The sequence below is a fragment of the Phyllobates terribilis genome, unplaced genomic scaffold (genome assembly GCF_046119375.1).
Source record: "Phyllobates terribilis strain yellow unplaced genomic scaffold, ASM4611937v1 Scaffold_5__5_contigs__length_657084704, whole genome shotgun sequence".
NCBI lineage: Eukaryota > Metazoa > Chordata > Amphibia > Anura > Dendrobatidae > Phyllobates > Phyllobates terribilis.
The window spans coordinates 219,046,675-219,070,494 of NW_027362765.1; the positions used below are offsets into that span (position 1 = coordinate 219,046,675).

Here is a 23,820-nt window from a genome sequence, read left to right on the forward strand (position 1 = left end):
CCAGACGCAGAAGGTTCTGACCATAATGTAGACCCTCATTCCCAAACTGTAACTCCTGTTGGTGGAGACAATGAGGAAGACGATGATAAGACTCAAATACCTGATTGGAGCGACAACTTTAGTTTTTTGTCAGGGCAGGAACAGGTTGGCTCTGAGGACGACGGGTGTGATAACGCACAGGGTGATGATGATGAGGTTGGAGATCCCACTTACTGTCAACCCACAGTCAGCCAAGAGATGAGGTCAGCAGAGGAGGTGGAGGAAGATGCTAGTGACGACGAGGTCAGGTTGCGCCTTCCTGGACAGAGACGTAGTACTGGAAGCACGTCAACAACTGCATCCTCAAACACAACTCTGCCTCTCACCACAAGTCATGGTGGCTCTTCAGGTCGCATGGGTGCTAAGCCTTGCATAGCCTGGGCATTTTTTCAGATCGATAAAGATGACCCAACTCGTGTTATCTGTAACATTTGTCAGCAAAAGCTAAGTAGAGGCCAAAAAATACATAGTTTGAGTACTTCATGCATGAACCGGCACATGGACATGAAGCATAAGTTGCAGTGGGAAGCTCGCTCAGTGTGCTACAATGCGGCCTAGCCGGCCGGGCCAACCACCGTCTGCCATATCTTGTGCATCCGCGGCCTCTTCATCCTCTGTGACTGGGGGGACAGCAGTCACACCTGTTTTGGGGCGCAGACCTGCCACCTCTTTACCCGCAACAGCCAGCGTGATTGGCAGGTCATCATTTTCTTTGGAGGTGGAAACACCAGCTGGTGTTGAGCGCTGTCCGACATCGATAGCACCACCTTTGGATCAAGGCAACCTAACATGTCCGCCTGCATCTTCCTCACAGACCGGCAGTTTGCCGGGGACACCCTTATCAACCCCGTCTAAGCACAATAGCCAGCCCTCGGTCCCTCAGATGTGGACAAGTAAAAGACCATTTCCTCCTAGCCATGAGAAAGCTAAGAGGTTGAATTTCACCATCTGCAAGCTCTTGGCTACAGAAATGCTGCCTTTCCGCCTGGTGGACACAGAGGATTTTCGAGACCTTATGTCCGTCGCAGTGCCCCAGTACCAGATGCCCAGTCGGCACTACTTCTCAAAGAAAGGTGTGCCTGCGCTCCACCAGCATGTCGCACACAACATCACCGCTTCTTTGAGAAACTCTGTGTATGACAGGGTGCATTTCACCACAGACACTTGGACGAGTAGGCATGGACAGGGGCGTTACATGTCGCTGACTGGGCACTGGGTAACTATGGTGACAGCAGGACAAGGGGCTGCTGTCCAAGTCTTGCCGTCCCCACGAGTTGTGCGTCAATCCTCTTTATGTCAAAGTTCCTCCACTGCTTCTGCCTCCTCAACCTCCTCTCGGTCTTCCACCTGCACCCAAAGCCTGTCTGGTCATGCCACAAGCTTTCTAACTGCGCAGAAGGGATCCTGCACACCTCCTTACTATGCTGGCAGTAGGGCTCAACGTCATCAGGCGGTTTTTACATTGAAATGTCTGGGAAATGTGAGTCACACAGCTGAGGAGTTGTGGTCAGCTCTGGAGAACCAATTTCATGAATGGTTGTCTCCACTGGACCTGAAACCAGGGAAGGCCGTGTGCGACAATGCTGCAAACCTGGGTGCGGCCCCTCGCCGGGGCAATGTCACACACGTGCCTTGTATGGCTCACGTGTTGAACCTGGTTGTCCTGCAATTTTTAGCCCACTATCCCAGACTAGATGGCCTTCTGCAGAGGGCACGGTCGCTGTGTGCTCACTTCCGCCGTTCGCATCCCGCAGCTCAGCGACTTACATCTCTACAGAAGTCGTTGGGCCTGCCACTTCACCGGCTAAAATGCGATGTGCCTACCCGGTGGAATTCAACTCTGCACATGTTACAGCGACTGTGGCAGCACCGATAAGCCCTGGTGCAATACATTCTGACGTATAGCCTGGGCCAACGAGATTCAGAGGTGGGGCAAATCACGCTGGAGGAGTGGTCTCAGATCAGGGACCTATGCACCCTTCTGCACAGTTTTGAAATGGCGACGAAGATGTTTAGTGCTGACGATGCCATTATCAGCATGACTATTCCGGTGATTTACATGCTGGAGCACATGTTAAACAGAATTCGGAGTCAGGTGGTGGCACAAGAGGAGGTGGAGGAAGTAGAGGAGGAGGAGTTGTATGCGGAAGGGCTAACATCTGCAAGGTCCAGACGGTCGGCAGCACCAAGGCGGCAGGCATGTGAGGGTGGGGGAGATGGTTTTACCAGGGCGCATGGTAGCAGCCAAACTAGTGAGGAAGGTGCAGGAGCCCAGGAAGAAGTGGAGGACGAACTGATGGAAGACTCATCAGATGAGGGAGACCTTGATCACATTTCTGTTGTGCGAGGTTGGGGGGAGAGGACAGAGGAAGGAAGCATGATTGTTACCTCGCCACCAACACAACAGGGACTTGGTGCTCCTGGATGCGCAACACACATGAGTGCCTTCTTGCTGCACTACCTGCAACATGACCCTCGAATTGTGAGAATTAGAAATAATCCTGACTACTGGGTTGCCACACTGTTAGATCCCCGGTACAAAAGTAAATTTGCAGAAATTATTCCTGCCATAGAAAGGGATGCACGCATCCAGGAGTATCAGCAGAGACTGTTGCAGAATCTTACATGTGCTTTTCCACAAAATACCAGTGGTGCACGTAGTGAATCTCACAGTTCCAACTTGCCAACCGTGGGACCGTCAAGTGTTCAGCACTCAAACCGTAACAGAACCACAGTATCTGCTGGTAACATCAATTTTGCGGAATCATTTCACCACTTTTTTAGCCCATCCTTTGCAAGGCCACAGGAGACAAGAAGTCTGACACATAGTCAATGCCTAGAGACGATGGTACAGGAGTATCTCCAAGTAAACATTGAAGCCACGACTGTGTCACTGGACCCTTGCTCTTTTTGGGCTTCCAATCTGGATAAATGGCCGGAGCTAGCCACTTACTCCTTGGAGATCTTGTCATGCCCCGCAGCCAGCGTTCTGTCTGAACGTGTGTTCAGCGCTGCTGGTGGTTTGCTGACAGATAAGCGCACGCGGCTCTCCACTGATAATGTAGACAGACTCACGTTCATAAAGATGAACAAATCATGGATCCAAAACGACTTTTCTACCCCTGTGTCATCCTGGGGAGAGTAAAAGCTTGATGATTGGTTAAAATCACCCTACCAACCGTTTTAAGCTTTCAAATTACTGATCATGTTTATCTGTATCTTGACTGGAAAATAATTTGGGCTTTGTAGCAGTGTGCAGCACTGATCCTATTAGGCCATCTATACTAAAGCTTCACCAGATTTAAAATTAAAAATAATTTTTAGCTGCATCTAGCCCGGAAAATAATTTTGGGGCTCCGAGATGCGCAAGACACATAAGTGCCTTCTTGCTGCACTACCTGCAGCATGACCCTCATATTGTCAGAATTCGAAGTAATCATGACTTCTGGGTTGCCACACTCTTAGATCCCCCAAACTTTTCGATCAACCTTTTCATTTTAATAAAGACCAAAAAAATGGTCATTTTTGAAATTATAAGCATTAGCAGGTTGTTAGAAACTGAAATCAAACAGTTTTCAACTCAAAACTTTATTCTAGGTGATGTTACATTTTCACATAGGACCCCTTGTTCGAAAGGAGCTTCTGAACTCTCTCATCCATTGAATTTGTCAGGTTTTGGATGGTTTCTGCTTCAATTGTTTTGCATGAGGACAGAATACCCTCCCAGAGCTGTTGCTTAGATGTGAACTGCCTCCCGCCATCATAGACACTCCTTTTAATGATGCTCCAAAGGTTCTGAATGGGGTAGAGGTCAGGGGAGCATGGGGGTCACACCATAAGTTTGTCCCCTTTTATGCCCATATCAGCCAGAGATGCAGATGTTTTATGTGCAGCATGAGATGGTGCATTATCATGCAGAAAAATGATCTTGCTGTGAAATACACAGTTCTTCTTCTTGAACCATGGCAGGAAGTACTGTTTGAGAAAATCCACATACATTATGGAGTTCATCTTTAGCGCCTTCAGGGATCCTAAAGGGGCCGACAATCTCTCTCCCCATGATTCCAGCCCAAAACATTACTCCACCTCCTCCTTGTTGGCGCTGTAGCCGTGTTTGCGTGGGGTGTCCATCAACCAGCCATCCTCCACTCCATCCATCTGGACCATCGAGCGCTGCACGGCACTCATCCGTGAACAAAACTGTTTTGAAATCAGTCTTCATGTAATGTTTGGCCCACTGGAGCCGTTTCTGCTTGTGTGAAGTGGATAGAGGAGGTCGACAGGATGGCGTATGCACAGCTGCAAACCTCTGAAGGACCCTGCATCTTGTTGTTTGGGGGACGTTGGAGGCACAAGCAGCTTCAAAAACTTGTCTGCTGCTATGACAAGGCTTTTTTGCCGCTGCTCTTTCAACCTGACGTAATTGCCTGTAGGAAAGAGTCCTCAATTTGCCCTTATCAGCACGCACACGTGTGTACTGTGAATCAGCTACATACTTCTTGATTGCCAAGACACTTCATCCTGATCATCGCACAATGTTGATTGTAGTCATGCCTTGACCTAAACACTCCACAATTTGTTGCTTCTCAGCAGCCGACACATCCTTTTTCTTTCCCATTTTGGCAGAAAATGTAGGCTGCTTAATAATGTGAGCGAGCCTTCTTAAGTAGTCTTGCCTTTCATTGGACACACCTGCCAAACTAATTAGCACAGGTGTCTGCAATTGCTTACAGTGATATAAAGAGCCCTGACACACATCACCATCAATGAGTTTAACTGACAAACAAACAAATTCTTCCCTTATCACTCCTAAACACTTTTTGCATAATAATTTGGAACGCAGTGTACATGTGCTTTTCCACAAAACACCAGCGGTTCACGTAGTGAATCTTACAGTTCTAACTTGCCAACCGTGGTCTGTATGGAGTTGTTCAATAAAGGGCCCAAAATTAAGATAACATAGATGGGAGAGGTCTCTATGAATAGGAATTCCTAAGTATTTGATACCCTGTGAGGGCCAGGCAAAGGGAAAGTTGGACTGGATGGAATCCTATATGGATTTGGGGAGGGAGACATCGAGGGCCTCAGACTTCGCTGCATTGATTTTAAAATTTGACCATGTAACAAAGTGATCTATTTCAGCCATAACAGCATGGATGGATATATGTGATTGAGTGATATATACTAGGACATCATCAGCAAATAGAGAGCACTTGTACTCGGTGCCTCCCACCTCAATCCACCTAATATTGGGGTTATGGCGAATTGATGAGAGCAGGTGCTCCGTCACTAGGATGTATAAGAGAGAGGACAGAGGACATCCCTGCCTTGTCCCATTGGTGATTGTGAAAGGTGATGAAAATGTTCTGACGCACCCCCTGGGCCTTGGGACACCCGGAGCCGGACCCTTTTTGGTGGATGCTGGTGGTTGTAGTCTTCGTGGCGGCGACCCGGTTTCGTGGCTCAGGGCGGTCAAACCAGTGGCGGAACTATTTATGTGGTTTTGATGTTTAAATGTCCGACTACGCCACCCGTGGATTGCGGTTAGAGTGAACCGCTGCTACAGGGCAGACCGCTGAGGCTGGTGTTGTGGGTGCAGCAGAGCGTAGCATAACTCCCCACGGGAGGAGTATAGCCTCAGGGCAGTGTATGCGGAGGATGGGGGTGATGGTGCAGGGCAGCAGCAGTAACGACACGGAGTCAGTGATGCAGTTCAGGGCCTTTACTCACAGTTCTTATTATCCAGACCACGTCTGCAGGTAACGGCTGCCCACGTCGTACTGTGCTCACCAGGTGAGGGGCTCAGACAACTCCCAGATAACTTTGGAGCACTTCACAGGACCCCCTTTGTGTGTCCTTTGTCTGGCCTTTCTTACCAACACTTCTGTCCGGCTGCCTCGGGCCTCCTCTTGGTAAACTTGGCGCCAGTTTCCCTGACCCTATGTGGTGCCTTCCGAGCGGGTGTAGCGAGGGGCTGCGCCACATAAAATGTCAGAGCCTCCGGTTTCTAGCTGAGGGTCGTTTCCTGCCTCCACTAGTTCGGGGACCGGTCTCCCCCTTTGGCCTGACCCCTCTACGCAGGTGGATTCGGGCGTGCGGTGGCGACTCGCCCGTCCGCACCCCTGGGATCCCTTCATTCCTCGTTCCTGGAGCCTTCTCCGCTCCTCTTCCTTCCTTCTCCCTCTTCCAGGCCTGGGCCTCTGTTACTAGGCCCGCCTCCGGAGCAGAGCTCATGCAGAGCCCCTGCTCCCTGCCACTTCTGCTCAGACTTCTCTGCACTGAACTAAGATGGTGCCCACCTTTTATACTCCCTTCTCAATGCACCCAGGAACTGCTTCCTCCCTGCTCCTGCACTACAGGGTTCCCCTTCCTCAGTGTTCCCTCCCCCCACTCCAGCCAGGGACAGGGACTGTCGTGCCCATCTCAGGGGCATATTGGTCGCCCTGCCCCACGGCAATGTGGTGTAATGCATGCAGGTGTCGGGTCCTGATCCACACTAGATCCTTACCTGAGAGTGAGATATCACACCTCTGGGTGAGGTGCAATACGTCTGTAGCAACCGAGCCCTCAGGGTGCTACAGTTCCATTTATCTTCAGCCTAGGTGACGTATTGTGATACAGGGCCGTGATTTTGGCTATAAAAGGGTCCCCTAGACCCCTACCCCAAGCTTTTTAAGAGAATCATATATGGCGTGCCAGGAGACTCTATGGAATGCTTTCTCAGCATCCAACGAGAGTATCTAATTACAAATTTTTAACTGCATCTAGCCCAGGAAATACTTTGTGCCTAGTAGCAGTGTCTGCTAGTCAGCGGATTATCCCAGCTGTTAAGCAAGCTACACCACCTGTAGTTTAGACACTTAATTTTTTCAAAGGAAATGCTTCGGGACCATGGGATACTTAGTGAAGAGCATCAGGAGGCACCCCAAGGCATAGGGGCTGGGACTGGCAGTAGGATGCCTTGCGGTGGACAGCCGAGCTCGATCCTTATAAAAGCTTTTTAACTGCAGCAGCTTTAGTGGACGCTACTGGAGCTGGAATTACGCGGCTGCTGGCATGAGACTTGCCCTCCAATAGATCCTTGTAAATGGATTTAAAGTGTATTCATTCAAATTAGAGAGACAATTTAAATTAAAAAGCTTAGAGCTGCCTCCACCACAGGGGGGCTCGCTCGACCCACCAGCGGACAGGCACCAGTATTGGGAGAGGGGGGCTGGCCATCAGGGTTCACTGCGGCTCTGGCACAAACCCGGCGACAGTGTGTGGCACGGGCAGGAGCGGACTGGCCGTGTCGGCTTCTCACTTTTTGGATTTTAGAAGGGCATGACATGCCTATATCTGTGTCTCCCCCTCCTTTTACTCCTCCACCTCTTTTTTTTTCACATGACTATATGTACTTGTCACTTTTCCATGTGTTAGTTATGTCTTCTGAGCAGTTTGTCAGCTTTTGGACACCTTTGAAGGTGTTTTCTATGTGTTTCTATGTGTTTTTGTTTGCCTGCCATTGGTTTTAACGGTGTTCGAAGGTGTTCGACGAACCGAACCGAACTCGAACACTACGGGGGTGTCTCAACACTACCCTCCACCAGTCAGGCCTTTATGGCAGAGTGGACCGACAGAAGGCTCTCCTCAGTGCAAGACATATGAAAGCCGACATAGAGTTTGCCGAAAAACACATGAAGGTCTCCCAGACTATCAGAAATAAGATTCTCTAGTCTGATGAGACGACGATAGAACTTTTTGCTGATAATTCTAAGCGGTATGTGTGGAGAAAACCAGGCACTGCTCATCACCTGCCCAATACAATCTCAACAGTGAAACATGGTAGTGGCAGCATCATGCTATGGGGGTGTTTTTCACCTGCAGGGACAGGACAATTGGTTGCAATTGAAGGAAACATGAATGCGGCCAAGTACAGAGATATCCTGGATGAAAACCTCTTCAAGAGTGCTCTGGACCTCAGACTTGGCTGAAGGTTTACCTTCCAACAAGAGAATGATCCTAAGCACACAGCTAAAATAACAAAGGAGTGGCTTCAGAACAATTCTGTGACCATTCTTGACTGGCCCAGCCAGAGCCCTGACCTAAACCCAATTGAGCATCTCTGGAGAGACCTGAAAATGGCTGTCCACCAACGCTCACCATCCAACCTGAGGGAACTGGAGAGGATCTGCAAGGAAGAATGGCAGAGGATCCCCAAATCCAGGTGTGAAAAACTTGTTTTATCATTCCCAAGAAGACTCATGGCTGTACTAGCTCAAAAGAGTGCTTCTACTCAATACTGAGCAAAGGGTCTGAATACTTATGACCATGTGATATTTAAGTTTTTCTTTTTTTAATAAATTTGCAAAAATTTCTACATTTCTGTTTTTTTTCAGTCAAGATGGGGTGCAGAGTGTGCTTTAATGAGAAAAAAAGAACTTTTTAGAGTTTACCAAATGGCTGTAATGAAACAAACAGTGAAAAATTTAAAGGGGTCTGAATACTTTTTGTACCCACTGTATATAAATATATATACATACTGTTCAAAAGTTGTAGGCAGGTGTGGAAAAATGTTGCAAAGTAGGAATACTCTCAAAAGCATATGGACTGTGTATATGTACGCGTATATATATCTATATGGTCTCTCTCTCTCTATATATATAGTCCATACGCATATATATATGCATATGGACTATATATATATATATTCAGTATATATATGAATTGTATATATAAATATATATACTGTATATACATATATAGCGCAGTGGGTGAAATAAGTATTGAACACGTCACCAATTTTGTAAGTAAAATTGACCCCAACTGTGCTCACTGGAACCTTCAGTAGTTTAGAAATTCTTCTGTAACCAATGCCATCAGTATGTTTTATAACAATGAGGTTGCGAAGGTCTTAAGACAGCTCACTGGTGGCAGGGTTGTTTTCTAATTACTGATAGATTTTAGCTGGTGCCCTCACTCTCCATGGCTTTTTGCTCTTTCTTCATGTGTTCAATGCTTTTTCCCTGTGTAGTTTCTCATTATTAAACATAACTTAATGTACCGACAACTAGTGAGAATTTCATGTCAATAGCACTTTTAGAAATATATTTAATATATTTAAATTGGTGAGGTGTTCAATACCTATTTCACCCGCTGTGTGTGTATATACAGTACAGACCAAAAGTTTGGACACACCTTCTCATTTAAAGATTTTTCTGTATTTCTATGACTTTGAAAATTGTACATTCACACTGAAGGTATCAAAACTATGAATGAACACATGTGGAATTATATACTTAACAAAAAAGTGTGAAACAACTGGAAATATGTCTTATATTCTAGGTTCTTCAAAGTAGCCACCTTTTGCTTTGATGACTGCTTTGCACACTCTTGGCATTCTCTAGATGAGTTTCAAGAGGTAGTCACCGGAAATGGTTTTCACTTCACAGGTGTGCCCTGTCAGGTTTAATAAGTGGGATTTCTTGCATTATAAATGGGGTTGGGACCATCAGTTGTGTTGTGCAGAATTATGGTGGATACACAGCTGATAGTCCTACTGAATAGACTGTTAGCTGCTTTTTTCTTGCCATAATACAAATTCTAAGTAAAGAAAAACGAGTTGCTATCATTACATTAAGAAATGAAGGTCAGTCAGTCCGAAAGATTGGGCAAACTTTGAATGTGTCCCCAAGTGCAGTTGCAAAAACCATCAAGCTAGCGCTCACTCAAAGAAACTGGCTCACATGAGGACCGCCCCAGGAAAGGAAGACCAAGAGTCACCTCGGCTTCTGAGGATAAGTTTATCTGAGTCACCAGCCTCAGAAATCGCAGGTTAACAGCAGCTCAGATTAGAGACCAGGTCAATGCCACACAGAGTTCTAGCAGCAGACACAGCTCTACAGCACCTGTTAAGAAGAGACTTCGTGCAGCAGGCCTTCATGGTAAAATAGCTGCTAGGAAACCACTGCTAAGGACAGGCAACAAGCAGAAGAGACTTGTTTGGGCTAAAGAACACAAGGAATGGACATTAGACCAGTGGAAATCTGTGCTTTGGTCTGATGAGTCCAAATTTGAGATCTTTGGTTCCAACCACCGTGTCTTTGTGCGACGCAGAAAAGGTGAACGGATGGATTCTACATGCCTGGTTCCCACCGTGAAGCATGGAGGAGGAGGTATGATGGTGTGGGGGGTGCTTTGCTGGTGACACTGTTGGGGATTTATTCAAAATTGAAGGCATACTGAACCAGCATGGCTACCACAGCATCTTGCAGCGGCATGCTATTCCATCCGGTTTGCGTTTAGTTGGACCATCATTTATTTTACAACAGGACAATGACCCCAAACACACCTCGAGGCTGTGTAAGGGCTATTTGACCAAGAAGCAGAGTGATGGGGTGTTACGCCAGATGACTTGGCCTACACAATCACCAGACCTGAACCCAATCGAGATGGTTTGGGGTGAGCTGGACCGCAGAGTGAAGGCAAAAGGGCCAATAAGTGCTAAGCATCTCTGGGAACTCCTTCAAGATTGTTAGAAGACCATTTCCGGTGACTACCTCTTGAAGCTCATCAAGAGAATGCCAAGAGTGTGCAAAGCAGTCATCAAAGCAAAAGGTGGCTACTTTGAAGAACCTAGAATATAAGACATATTTTCAGTTGTTTCACACTTTTTTGTTAAGTATATAATTCCACATGTGTTCATTCATAGTTTTGATGCCTTCAGTGTGAATGTACAATATTCATAGTCATGAAAATACAGAAAAATCTTTAAATGAGAAGGTGTGTCCAAACTTTTGGTCTGTACTGTATATATATATATATATGTGTGTGTATTGACTGTATAGCAGATATACATGTGTATATAAATTATATACAGTTGAAAGCAGAAGTTTATGTACACTTTATAAAAAGACAGATATGCATGTTTTTCTCAATATCTGACATGAAATCAGAATAAACCTTTCCCGTTTTAGGTCAATTAGGATTGCCATCATTTTTGATATTTGCCAAATGCCAGAATAATGAGCGAAAGAGAGAGACTGTTTTAAGGCATTTTATTACTTACTGCTAAATCAAAAGTTTACATACATTTCATTAGTATTTGGTACCATTGCCCTTAAACTGAATGACTTAGGTCAAACATTTGGGATATCCTGCCACAAGTTTCTCACAATAAATGGTCGGAATTTGGGCCCATTCCCCCTGACAAAACTGGTGTAACTGATCCAGGTTTGCAGATCGCCTTGCTCGCACCTGCCTTTTTAGCTTTTCCCATAAATGTTTAATAGGATTGAGATCAGGACTTTGTGATGGTCACTCCAAAACATTGACTTTGTTATCCTTAAGCCACTTTGTTACCATTTTTGCAGTATGCTGTGGGTCATTGTCCATTTGGAAAACCATTTCCGCCTCAAGCTTTAACTTCCTGGCTGATGTCTTGAGAAGTTGCTTCAGTATTGTCACATAATCTTCTTTTCTCATGATGCCATCTATTTTGCAAAGTGCACCAGTCCCTCCTGCAGCAAAACAACCCCACAACATGATGCTGCCACCCCTGTGTTTCACAGTTGGGATGGTGTTCTAAGGCTTCCAAGCTTCTCCCTTTTTCCTCCAAATGTAACATTGGTCATTATGCTCAAAAAGTTCAATTTTAGTTTCATCAGGCCACAGGACATGTCTCCAAAAATTAAGGTCTCTGCTCCTGTGTGCATTTGCAAACATTAATCTGGCTTTTTTATGTTTCTTTTGGAGTAATGGCTTCTTCCTGGCAGAGTCGCCTTTCAGTCCATGTTGATACAGTACTCGTTTCACTGTGGATATTGACACAATCTTACCAGCTTCCGCCATCATCTTCACAAGGTCTTTTGCTTTTGTCCTTGGGTTGATATGCATATGTCGGACCAAAGCGCGTTCATCTCTAGGACACAGAACCCGTCTCCTTCCTGAGTGGTATGATGGCTGTTTGTACTTGCGTTTATTTGTTTGTACAGATGAATGAGGCACCTTCAGGTATCTTGAAATTGTACCCAAGGATGAGCCGTACTTGTGCAAGTCCACAATTCTCTTCCTGATATCTTGGCTGATTTCTTTAGACTTTCCAATGATGCGCCACAAAGAAGCAGTGTTTTTAGGTGTGCATTAAAATACATCCACAGGTGTGTCTCTAATTAACTCAAATGTTGCCAAAAAACTATCAGAAGCTTCCAAGCACATGACATCATCATATGGGCAGTCCAGAATTGTTTAAAGGCATAGTAATCTTAGTGTATGTAAACTTTGCAGTAAGTAATAAAAATGCCTTAAAACATTCTCTCTCTCTCATTATTCAGGCATCTGGCAAATATTAAAAATTATGGTAATCCTAATTGACCTAAAACTGGAAAGACTTATTCTGATTTCATGTCAGATATTGAGAAAAACATGCATATGTGTCTTTTTATATAGTGTATGTAAACTTCTGGCTTAAACTATATATATACAGTCATATGAAAAAGTTTGGGCACCCCTATTAATCTTAAGCTTAATGTTTTATAAAAATTGGTGTTTTTGCAACAGCTATTTCAGTTTGATATATGTAATAACTGTTGGACACAGTAATGTTTCTGCCTTGAAATGAGGTTTATTGTACTAACAGAAAATGTGCAATCTGAATTCAAACAAAATTTGACAGGTGCATAAGTATGGGCACCTCACCAGAAAAGTGACATTAATATTTAGTAGATCCTCCTATTGCAAAAATAACAGCCTCTAGTCGATTCCTGTAGCTTTTAATGAGTTCCTGGATCCTGGATGAAGGTATTTTTGTCCATTCCTCTTTACAAAACAATTCCAGTTCAGTTAAGTTTGATGGTCGCCGAGCATGGACAGCCCTCTTCAAATGATCCCACAGATATTCAATGGTATTCAGGTCTGGGGACTGGGATGGCCATTCCAGAACATTGTAATTGTTCCTCTGCATGAATGCCTGAGTAGATTTGGAGCGGTGTTTTGGATCATTGTCTTGCTGAAAGATCCATCCCCTGCGTAACTTCAACTTTATCACTGATTCTTGAACATTATTGTCAAGAATCTGCTGATACTGAGTGGAATCCATGCGTCCCTCAACTTTAACAAGATTCCCAGTGCCGGCATTAGCCACACAGCCCCAAAGCATGATGGAACCTCCACCAAATTTTACTGTGGGTAGCAAGTGTTTTTCTTGGAATGCTGTGTTTTTTTGCCGCCATGCATAACGCCTTTTTGTATGACCAAACAACTCAATCTTGGTTTCATCAGTCCACAGGACCTTCTTCCAAAAAGAAATTGGCTTCTCCAAATGTGCTTTTGCATACCTCAGCCGACTCTGTTTGTGGCGTGCTTGCAGAAACGGCTTCTTTCGCATCACTCTCCCATACAGCTTCCCCTTGTGCAAAGTGCGTTGTATAGTTGACCGATGCACAGTGACATCATCTGCAGCAAGTTGATGCTGCAGCTCTCTGGAGGTGGTCTGAGGATTGTCCTTGACTGATCTCACCATTCTTCTTCTCTGCCTTTCTGATGTTTTTCTTGGCCTGCCACTTCTGGCCTTAACAAGAACTGTCCCTGTGTTCTTCCATTTCCTTACTATGTTCCTCACAGTGGATACTGACAGGTTAAATCTCTGAGACAGCTTTTTGTATCCTTCCCCTGAACAACTATGTTGAATAATCTTTGTTTTCAGATCATTTGACAGTTGTTTTGAGGAGCCCATGATGCCACTCTTCAGAGGAGATTCAAACAGGAGAACAACTTGCAAGTAGCCACTTTAAGTAGCTTTTCTCATGATTGCATACACCTGGCTATGAAGTTCAAAGCTCAATGAGGTTACAAAACCAACAAAAGTGCTTTAGTAAGTCAGTAAAAAGTAGGTAGGAGTATTTAAAACAAGAAAATGATAAGGGTGCCCATACTTATGCACCTGTCAAATTTTGTTTGAATGCAGATTGCACATTTTCTGTTAGTACAATAAACCTCATTTCAAGGCAGAAACATTACGGTGTCCAACAGTTATTACATATATCAAACTGAAATAGCTGTTGCAAAAACACCAATTTTTATAAAACAATAAGCTTAAGATTAATAGGGGTGCCCAAACTTTTTCATATGACTGTATATATATATATATATATATATATATATATTCATATATATATATATATATATATATATATATATTCATATATATATATATATATATATATATATATATATATATATACAGTACAGACCAAACGTTTGGACACACCTTCTCATTTAAAGATTTTTCTGTATTTTCATGACTATGAAAATTGTACATTCACACTGAAGGCATCAAAACTATGAATTAACACATGTGGAATTATATACTTAACAAAAAAGTGTGAAACAACTGAAAATATGTCTTATATTCTAGGTTCTTCAAACTTTGCACACTCTTGGCATTCTCTTGATGAGCTTCTAGAGGTAGTCACCGGAAATTGTCTTCAAACAATCTTGAAGGAGTTCCCAGAGATGCTTATCACTTGTTGGCCCTTTTGCCTTCCAGCTCACCCCAAACCATCTCGATTGGGTTCAGGTCTGGTGACTGTGGAGGCCAGGTCATCTGGCGTAGCACCCCATCACTCTCCTTCTTGGTCTGGAGGTGTGTTTTGGGTCATTGTCCTGTTGAAAACTAAATGATGGTCCAACTAAACGCAAACCGGATGGAATAGCATGCCGCTGCAAGATGCTGTAGTAGCCATGCTGGTTCAGTATGCCTTCAATTTTGAATAAATCCCTAACAGTGTCACCAGCAAAGCACCCCCACACCATCACACCTCCTCCTCCATGCTTCACGGTGGGAACCAGGCATGTAGAGTCCATCCGTTCACCTTTTCTGCGTCGCACAAAGACACGGTGGTTGGAACCAAAGATCTCAAATTTGGACTCATCAGACCAAAGCACAGATTTCCACTGGTCTAATGTCCATTCCTTGTGTTCTTTAGCCCAAAGAAGTCTCTTCTGCTTGTTGCCTGTCCTTAGCAGTGGTTTCCTAGCAGCTATTTTACCATGAAGGCCTGCTGCACAAAGTCTCCTCTTAACAGTTGTTGTAGAGATGTGTCTACTGCAAGAACTCTGTGTGGCATTGACCTGGTCTCTAATCTGAGCTGCTGTTAACCTGCGATTTCTGAGGCTGGTGACTCGGATAAACTTATCCTCAGAAGCAGAGGTGACTCTTGGTCTTCCTTTCCTGGGGCGGTCCTCATGTGAGCCAGTTTCTTTGTAGCGCTTGATGGTTTTTGCAACTACACTTGGGGACACTTTCAAAGTATGCCCAATTTTTCGCACTGACTGACCTTCATTTCTTAAAGTAATGATGGCCGCTCGTTTTTCTTTACTTAGCTGCTTTTTTCTTGCCATAATACAAATTCTAACAGTCTATTCAGTAGGACTATCAGCTGTGTATCCACCAGACTTCTGCACAACACAACTGATGGTCCCAACCCCATTTATAAGGCAAGAAATCCCACTTATTAAACCTGACAGGGCACACTGTGAAGTGAAAACCATTTCCGGTGACTACCTCTTGAAGCTCATCAAGAGAATGCCAAGAGTGTGCAAAGCAGTCATCAAAGCAAAAGGTGGCTACTTTGAAGAACCTAGAATATAAGACATATTTTCAGTTGCTTCACACTTTTTTGTTAAGTATATAATTCCACATGTGTTAATTATATATATATATATATAAAAGTACTGTGTATATATAGTGTGTGTATATATGTATATATATATATATTATATATATATATATATATATATTTACAATTCACATGCTTTTGGAAGAATTCCTATTTTTGCAGCATTTTTCCACGCCTGACTAACACAATACAGTATATATAAAATATATATATTTATATATACTATATGTGATACCTTGTCATACAGTGAATAGCAAGGCCAGTAGCTAAAATGAAATTTTAGTCCCCATAGAGTTGCTTATTTTTTCAAAATAGGACCCTAGCGCCTGATGGTTGTTGACTACCTATAGATTTTTTGTGGCCACTGGGCCAATTTGCCATTACTTTTCTCACTAGCAGGGCAATTCCTCTCTAAAGAAGACTCCTACACAGTTTCTCCTGCACAGAAATAGACCAACCAAGTCTGGTGCATGTTTCTCCATAGCTGCCTTTTTTACATAAGCCACTGATACTACATTCACAAATTTATTTAGTGAATATAGTTAAATAATATGGACAGAAAAGAGTCAACTTTTTTTCATGCATATAATTTGAAAACTAAAAAAAGCATACAGCATAAAGTAATAACCCCGGGCTGCAGGTATAAAATAGAGAAAACGTAGAAAAGACAAAAAAGCCAAATGGTCAAAATAACAGGAGAGCGTTAATAGAGAATTTAATTAAAGTTGACTTTAAGAAGCAAGAAAACCTATTAATTAATTTATTGAGACAACATTATAACTTACTGTTCCAATTAATTAATTTGCTCTTTTTCTCTAGGAGCAGTATGTTTTTGTTCATGATGCCATCCTTGAAGCTTGTTTGTGTGGCAACACTGCCATCCCAGTATGTGAATTCCGTTCTGTCTATTACAACATCAGTCGCATAGATCCACAGACGAACTGCAGCCAAATCAAAGATGAGTTTCAGGTTAGTAATCTCACAAATACTAAGGCTCTGGTCACATTAACAGTTTTTCGGTTTCTTTCCATGCTTTATGTATTTTAAAGGGAAGAGTAGCATATTCTGCAATACAATTTTGTCCATCACAAATACAGGGATCCTTCCAGAAATCTTACACACCGCTTAATAAGTTATCCTGAATGTGACTTAGCTGTCATGGCTCCCATGTGAACAGATGTCACTGCACTAATGTGAACATTTAATAAATGTTGTCTAAACCTTTATCTGATTATTTTTGGCACATTGGTATGACTTGCCAATGTGTATCTCCCAGCTAAGATCTGAAGGCAGATAATGGGAGACAAAGGGATAGGGCATGTTGCAGCTCAACATGCTTGGTTCTTTGTTCCCACTGGAAACTACCAAAGGTGCATGATTGTATTGGAATTTAGAAGGGTAGCTGTGAGCCGAAAAAGCTGGGATCCACATCCTCTAGACAACAGGACCTGCATCCATTTTAAGAATGGGGCCCCATTGTATATTATTGTTAGTGGAGCAACAGGTGTGCAAGTGTAGGTCACTTCACTTATTTTTTGGAGAGTTATGAAAATTACAGAGTAGATGGAGTGCAGCTGAACCTGTTTATCAAAATATATGCAGGTCCAAGCAGTAGAACCACCAACTTTTGGAAATGTATAGCATTTCCTGTGGATATGCCATAGATTATGCATGGGTCGGGTCCATTTACACTGCATGATATGCAGTGTTAAACAAGTAGCAACATGTTTGCTGGAAGGCTGTCATTTCATATACTGTTCATACAGGCCGACCCAACGTCAGATATAATCTGAACAATCTCTAATAAATCTAGGGTCAGAGGTTAATTGGTTGGCTATGAGAATGACTCTGGTATTTGAGGCAAAATTAGGGAAATTCAATTGTGAACCCCAAATAAAATCAGCTGTGATCCCTGCTGTAATGTCTGTATACTCTTTTGCTTCCTCCCCTGCCCAGGAGCTGTGATATGATCAGACCATGTTCCTGCATGGTCAGACACGGCCATTACACAGTACACAGCAGGGGCACATTTATAAGATTATCTCAGCACAGGAACATTTTATTTACACACATCCAATTGTGGAATTTATTATTATTCCAAGATTTATTGATTATAATGTACTTTATATGTGGGAAAAACCTCTTTAAATAAAAACCACCAGTATTTAGCGTCTGGAATCAGAGTGCTGGATCTTGTCTTCTACTATATGACTATTCTGTACATTTAGCGGCAGCTGATAATAAAATGTTTTGTCTGAAATTTCCCCATCTTTAGACCTTGAACATTGTGACTCCTCGAGCGAGGCCAGAAGACTGCAGCATAGGACTTTTACCCCGAAACCATGACAAAAATCGGGCTTTAGATGTCCTACCCCTGGACCGGTGCCTTCCCTTCCTCATCTCACTGGATGGAGAGACTAGCAACTACATCAACGCCACACTCATGGATGTGCGTATATGCAAGCAATTAGCTTATAGCCAGACCTATATCCGTACAGATGCAGGTATCCATTATAAGCAGCGTCGCTATCTGTCACGCGGAGCTGTGAGTCTGATCTGTCACAGGAAGCGTACTGATTGTCACACACCAGGGGGTGGCCTGATCTCGCAGCTTGTGTCGGAGATCTGACAGCTCCTTGCTGCAAAGGGAATATTTCCAGGATAATCCTGTCTCGCACCCAAGACTGACAGATTATGTGATCAGATACTGCTGAATAAACTGTGTATTAGCCAGTCTGCCGTGCACACTCCCTTCTGTCACTGCCTGTCAGCATCTTTATGGTGATACATAAACAATCCGATTTCTGCCATCTAGTACTGATGGCTAAGCTGAAAAAGGGGAGGAAAACCTTCATTTTACCACATTTTATCTTCAATCACATCATTTATTGTTTTGTCTTCTAGAGCCATAAAAAGCCAGCAGCGTTTTTGGTTACTCAGCACCCTTTACCCAATACTGTACCCGATTTCTGGAGGTTGGTGTTTGACTACAACTGCTCCTCCATTGTTATGCTCAATGAAATGGATGCAGCTCAGGTACAGTCACTATAACAATACAGCCTTTAACTCAGTTTAAATCTTTTCATCAGTTACTACCTGTTCTTCATTTCAAAGGGAATGTATCATCAGAAATATTAAATATTAATATAACAGGTTTTTATTACTTTATTTTTTTTATTCTTCCTACTGTTTTATTTCTTTTTGTTGCCACACAATTTTTTTTTTAAATTTTAGCTTTCACACTGGTCCCTAGTACAGATATATTAGACTGAAGCTTCACGTTTTCTGGAGCTTTGTTGTGTAAATTCTATATTAGTCAAGGAGGTTTCCCTTAAAGTTATAACAAAGTAACTAAATAATTTTACTTAACACAAAAGTGAAGGGAAAGGGCAGAGGAGGAGGGAAGGGAAAGAAATAAAGCGGAAAAAAAGATGTGGAGGTAAAGGAGTCAATTAAAATGAAAGAACAAAAGCATCGGATTGCCACTAAAAGCCCATAGTTCCCGGCTTGAATAACCAGACAGGTTGGTCTTACCTGAAAAGACAATCATCAGTGGACCAGCTTATCCATCTATAAGCTGGACATGGGTGACCTGGAAGTATAAACTGCATGGTACCACCATTGATTGGTTGGTTCACCAAATGGAAGGGTCTAATGAAAAGGTCATGCTCTCCAGTGGTCAAGATTCTTGCCCTCAGGCCACATACAGTGCCAGAAAAGTCCAAATTCCATAGCCTAGGTTTCCCTCAATGGTTGACCTCTGTGAAGTTCAAACTTGTTTTACCCAGCATGAAACAGTGGGAGAAGTCTAGGCAGAATATCATCTGGATAACTACTCTTCACAGTTAAGTACTAAGTAAAATGTTTAGGATGCTCTCACCTCAAAGGAGGTTCCTGGTCCAGATGACAACAGGAGTCTAGAGCTTTCCGCTCAGAAAAATTGGAAAAGAGATTGTATCAAGAGACCCAAGTTGCCAAAAATTTTATTAGGTACCTTTGTAAGAAGCCTAGAAAGAGCGGAGTATCAATATCATAAAAATACACATAATTATTACCCAATTATGAAAATATAATAAAACATCTCCTTATTTGGTATCTCTGTAACCATAATGATCATAAAATTACACAAAAAACATGACAAAGATATTATCTGAACTGTCCAGGATTAGAAAAGAATGGCAGCTGTCTGTCAGACACAGCACCATACTCATCCACAGGTTGTGTCTAGTATTGCCGTTTAGCAAATTAGACTGAACCTAAATACACACACTTTAGGAATAAGTGCAGTACTATTTTTTAAATAAAGGTTTTAATCCTTTACCACCCCTTTAATAAATAACTTTTTCTTTTTAAATCTATTGAGATTACCAGAGATGCTTGTAGAGAAGAATAAAACTGTGATCCTTAAGTAGTCCACGAAGTGAAAAACGTTATCAATATAGTATATACTGGATTGTATTTTATAAGCCCTAATGTATCACACAAGAAAACTGGACATTTTTATAACATTTGATATTAAATGTTTACTGTCACCTACACATTCTTCTTGTACTTAATCCGTAAAACTAAAGTTATTTAGTGGCTACACACCAGTCAACCAAGCAATCACAGTTAGAGTCTACAACATCTAGTACTAATCCAAGCCTTTTTTATTTGACCTAACAGCATTTCTATATTTGAATTATTCAAAAGCAGAAATATTGTTCTATACCAGAAGGCTGGACATATAAATACATTTCTTGGTTAATACAAAAAACCAACAGATATTTGATAGTGGCAATTTAAAGGGAGATGTGAACACAAATATTTGCAGAGTTACTTGTAGAAAAGGTCATGTCTGTTTGTCCATTCCTAACAAAACTGAACTCCAGGCTGAAGGCTCTTTAATAAATCCACCGCAGCTGTAGCACTAGGTCAGGATGGACTTTCAGTCACTTAATGAAGGCTATGATTGCACTCATTCAATGACATCAAGCAACAAGATTTTATAGAGACTACACTACCCAATTTTTGGCGCAATCCTCAGTTGCATTAGATAACTCTGTGTAAATCTAGCTTAAAAGGATATTTCCATTGTGTGATGTTGCGGCTTAGAGCTAGCATATGTCGTATGGTTAATGGAGGTCCAACCTTTGGTAGGACTCTCATCAATCCTGAAGACAATAGGTCAGAAAGCCCTTTGGTTTTTTTCCTGCAGAGTGATACAGCCCACCATCTTCTATAAGCTGAACTGTATGCCACCTCCATATACAGTATATGTAAATGGAGCTGTACTGCAGTTTCCTGCCCAGTGAGTGGCAAGTAGCTTCATCGTGTAGGAGAAAGACTTTCTTGGAGCTCCTTCATTCTGAAGATCATTGGGGTGCCAGCAGGAAGATGCCTATCAATCAATGGAATATCCTAAAATTTGACAGCAGGATAGGTTGTTATCATTGGGGAAAGCATCCCTTTAATATTATACTGCATCCATAGAAATGGATGCCCATGTAATACATGGTCGCGGTGAGTCTATCAGAGTGGGACATGCTCTTTACAAAAGCTCTCTGTCCTAGCTTATAGAAAGGTAAGAACCCCACTTAATGATGTTCATATGCCACACTAGATGAGACCAATAATGGCTGGCACACAGTAAAACTGCTGCCACAGAGTGGGCCCCATATCTATTTCTTTTTTATAAGACACATAGCGGTAAAACATTTGTAATCCAATCATACTCTGATTTTCTATTGAGACTTCATCATGACAAGGAACACAAAGCTGAATGAAAATTTCAATGACATTTGAAGATTGACAGGTTTTTGTTTCACGTACATATTCTGTTTTAGTTAAAACTTGTTTTCTTTTCTTTTTTTAAGTCTAGCTTTTCTACTTCAGTACCTGCGGGGGACATATTTCCCCTCTCATTGAACAGCTGCCCATCCCACATCTATGCATGTCATTTCATCTCACTGTTATTTCTCTCCCTGTGTGATTATACTGCTCTGCATGTTGGTCTGATTCTATGATTGCTGATTATAGCCCTGAATCGTATTATTTTTCAATTCTTTTGTTATTGTATCAGTGTTTTTGTTTCACCCAGCGTGTTTCTATATAACGCTGCATGCTCACGCTTTGCTATGTATTCATATGAACAATGTCTAAGTGTCAGTTCCCTCTACTAGCTGTGTCTCCAGTACTGGCCAGAGAAGACGTCCTGTTGCTATGGTCCTGTGCAGGTGGAGTTTGTATCAGCAGATATTGATGAGGACACCATTAGTCGGATATTCCGGATCTGTAATATGGCACGGGTAAGACAATTAGATACAATTAGACTATTCCAGTAAGTAACAGAAAACTGACCTTATTTGCTTGTATTGCAGCCTCAAGACGGGTATCGCATTGTACAGCATCTCCAGTACATTGGGTGGCCAGCATACCGGGATACCCCTCCATCCAAGCGCTCTATACTGAAGGTTGTACAAAGATTGGAAAAGTGGCAAGAACAGTATGATGGCAGGGAAGGCAGGACAGTTGTGCACTGCCTGTAAGTACAGGACCGACTCTAATTTTTGTAGTTTTATGGAGCTAAACTAAATCTGATGACAAAATAGACAATTTTCCAATATACTTTTTGTATCAATTTTTCCATTTTCAAGAACCCTATTTGAAGCCATTGAGTAGAAACCTTCATTTCCAATTTTTATATGTTGGAAGTAAATAATAAAAGGTTTCATTGAATATCTGCCAGCAGAGATCTTGAAGATCATGAGCAATGATTTGGAAAGAATTGGATTTTTTATTTTATAAATAATAACCTTTATTAGATGAAAATCTGCTACCTCTTTGGTTTCACCCTTGTAAGCAGTGGTCACATCTTCAAAATTACCCTTGACTAAATACACTATCTACAAACCAGGATTGTCTTAAGGCTTGCAATGCTTACTCTCAGGGTATTCAAATCAAAATTAATAATCAGTGAGTGAAATTAGGAGCCCGAATAAAATTGTAAATGTCCAGAAAACACTTCTAGTGTTGATAGTTATAGTATTCCATAAATATAGAGACCACAAAAGAGATAGATTGCTAGATAGATAGATAGAAAGACAGATAGATACATACATACATAGATTGTCTATCTATTATTGTTAATTGGGTTGGTACAAATCTGGTATCCCATTAATTTGTAGAATAAAAAAGCCTTCCCGTAAGCGCGATGCAACTCAGCACCATTTACTGGATCATGTCATGAGTGGTGGTACCTAGTGGTCCCTATTGATGTAGAATTAATTCCTTAGTGTAGAAAATGATTTAATAAACTCCATAATGGAGGGTACCAATACAAATTGCTAAAATAAATACATTGGAGAGACTTATTAAAGTGGTTGCCAACTTTAGGTGATATTTTACTTAATTTTTAGCGCAAAGTACATATATTTATTTTTGCTATTGGATTTCATTCAAAATTTTGCACCATTTGCTTTCTATAGACCCTGTGTTACACCTATTTCAAAAAAGATTTTTCTTTAACACCAAAATTAGCATTTCATTTAAAAAAATGTTCCCAACAGTGGAAAATCCCTTTAATACTAGTACGAGTCAAATAATATTACACTAATTATTCCATTTTGTATTTCCAAATTTCTTAGGGTTACATAATATTTCTATAAAAATAGTTTAAAGAGATTTTCCCTCAATTGAATCTGAATTTACACGTTTACTGAAGCTCTGGATGTGAGCAATTGAGAAGTCCTTCAACACTTTATTTCACAAACTCTTCCATTCATTTCTAGAAACACCCAAAACTGTATGTGTTACACTATGTTCTTACTGAAAGACATAAATTTGTCATGAATTGCTCAAGAGAAGTGCCCACCACAGAAAATGAAATATTGTACTGTCCTTTCATCATTCTTCATCATTACACATTTCTGTCCCTTAACAGTAGTGTTGAGCCACCCCCGTAGTGTTCGGGTTCGGTTCGGTTCGTCGAACACCGGGATGTTCGAGGAACTGTTCGTCGAACTGTTCGTCGAACACCTTAGAACACCGTCGAACACCGTTAAAACCAATGGCAGGCAAACAAAAACACATAGAAACACATAGAAAACACCTGCAAAGGTGTCCAAAAGCTGACAAACTGCTCAGA

The 23,820-nt window shown here is 42.2% G+C and overlaps 1 protein-coding gene across 4 annotated transcripts in view; it reads left to right on the plus strand.

Annotated features, from left to right (window-relative positions):
- The window catches only part of PTPRT (protein tyrosine phosphatase receptor type T), a 526,727-nt gene that overhangs the window by 442,601 nt on the left and 60,306 nt on the right, over positions 1-23,820 (plus strand). For all 4 annotated transcript variants that reach the window (XM_073683800.1, XM_073683802.1, XM_073683803.1 and 1 more), the window contains 5 exons: positions 16,515-16,664; positions 17,971-18,144; positions 18,600-18,731; positions 21,857-21,982; positions 22,055-22,218. In XM_073683800.1, the coding sequence (XP_073539901.1) occupies positions 16,515-16,664; positions 17,971-18,144; positions 18,600-18,731; positions 21,857-21,982; positions 22,055-22,218 (746 nt within the window). The remainder of the gene's footprint in view (positions 1-16,514; positions 16,665-17,970; positions 18,145-18,599; positions 18,732-21,856; positions 21,983-22,054; positions 22,219-23,820) is intronic.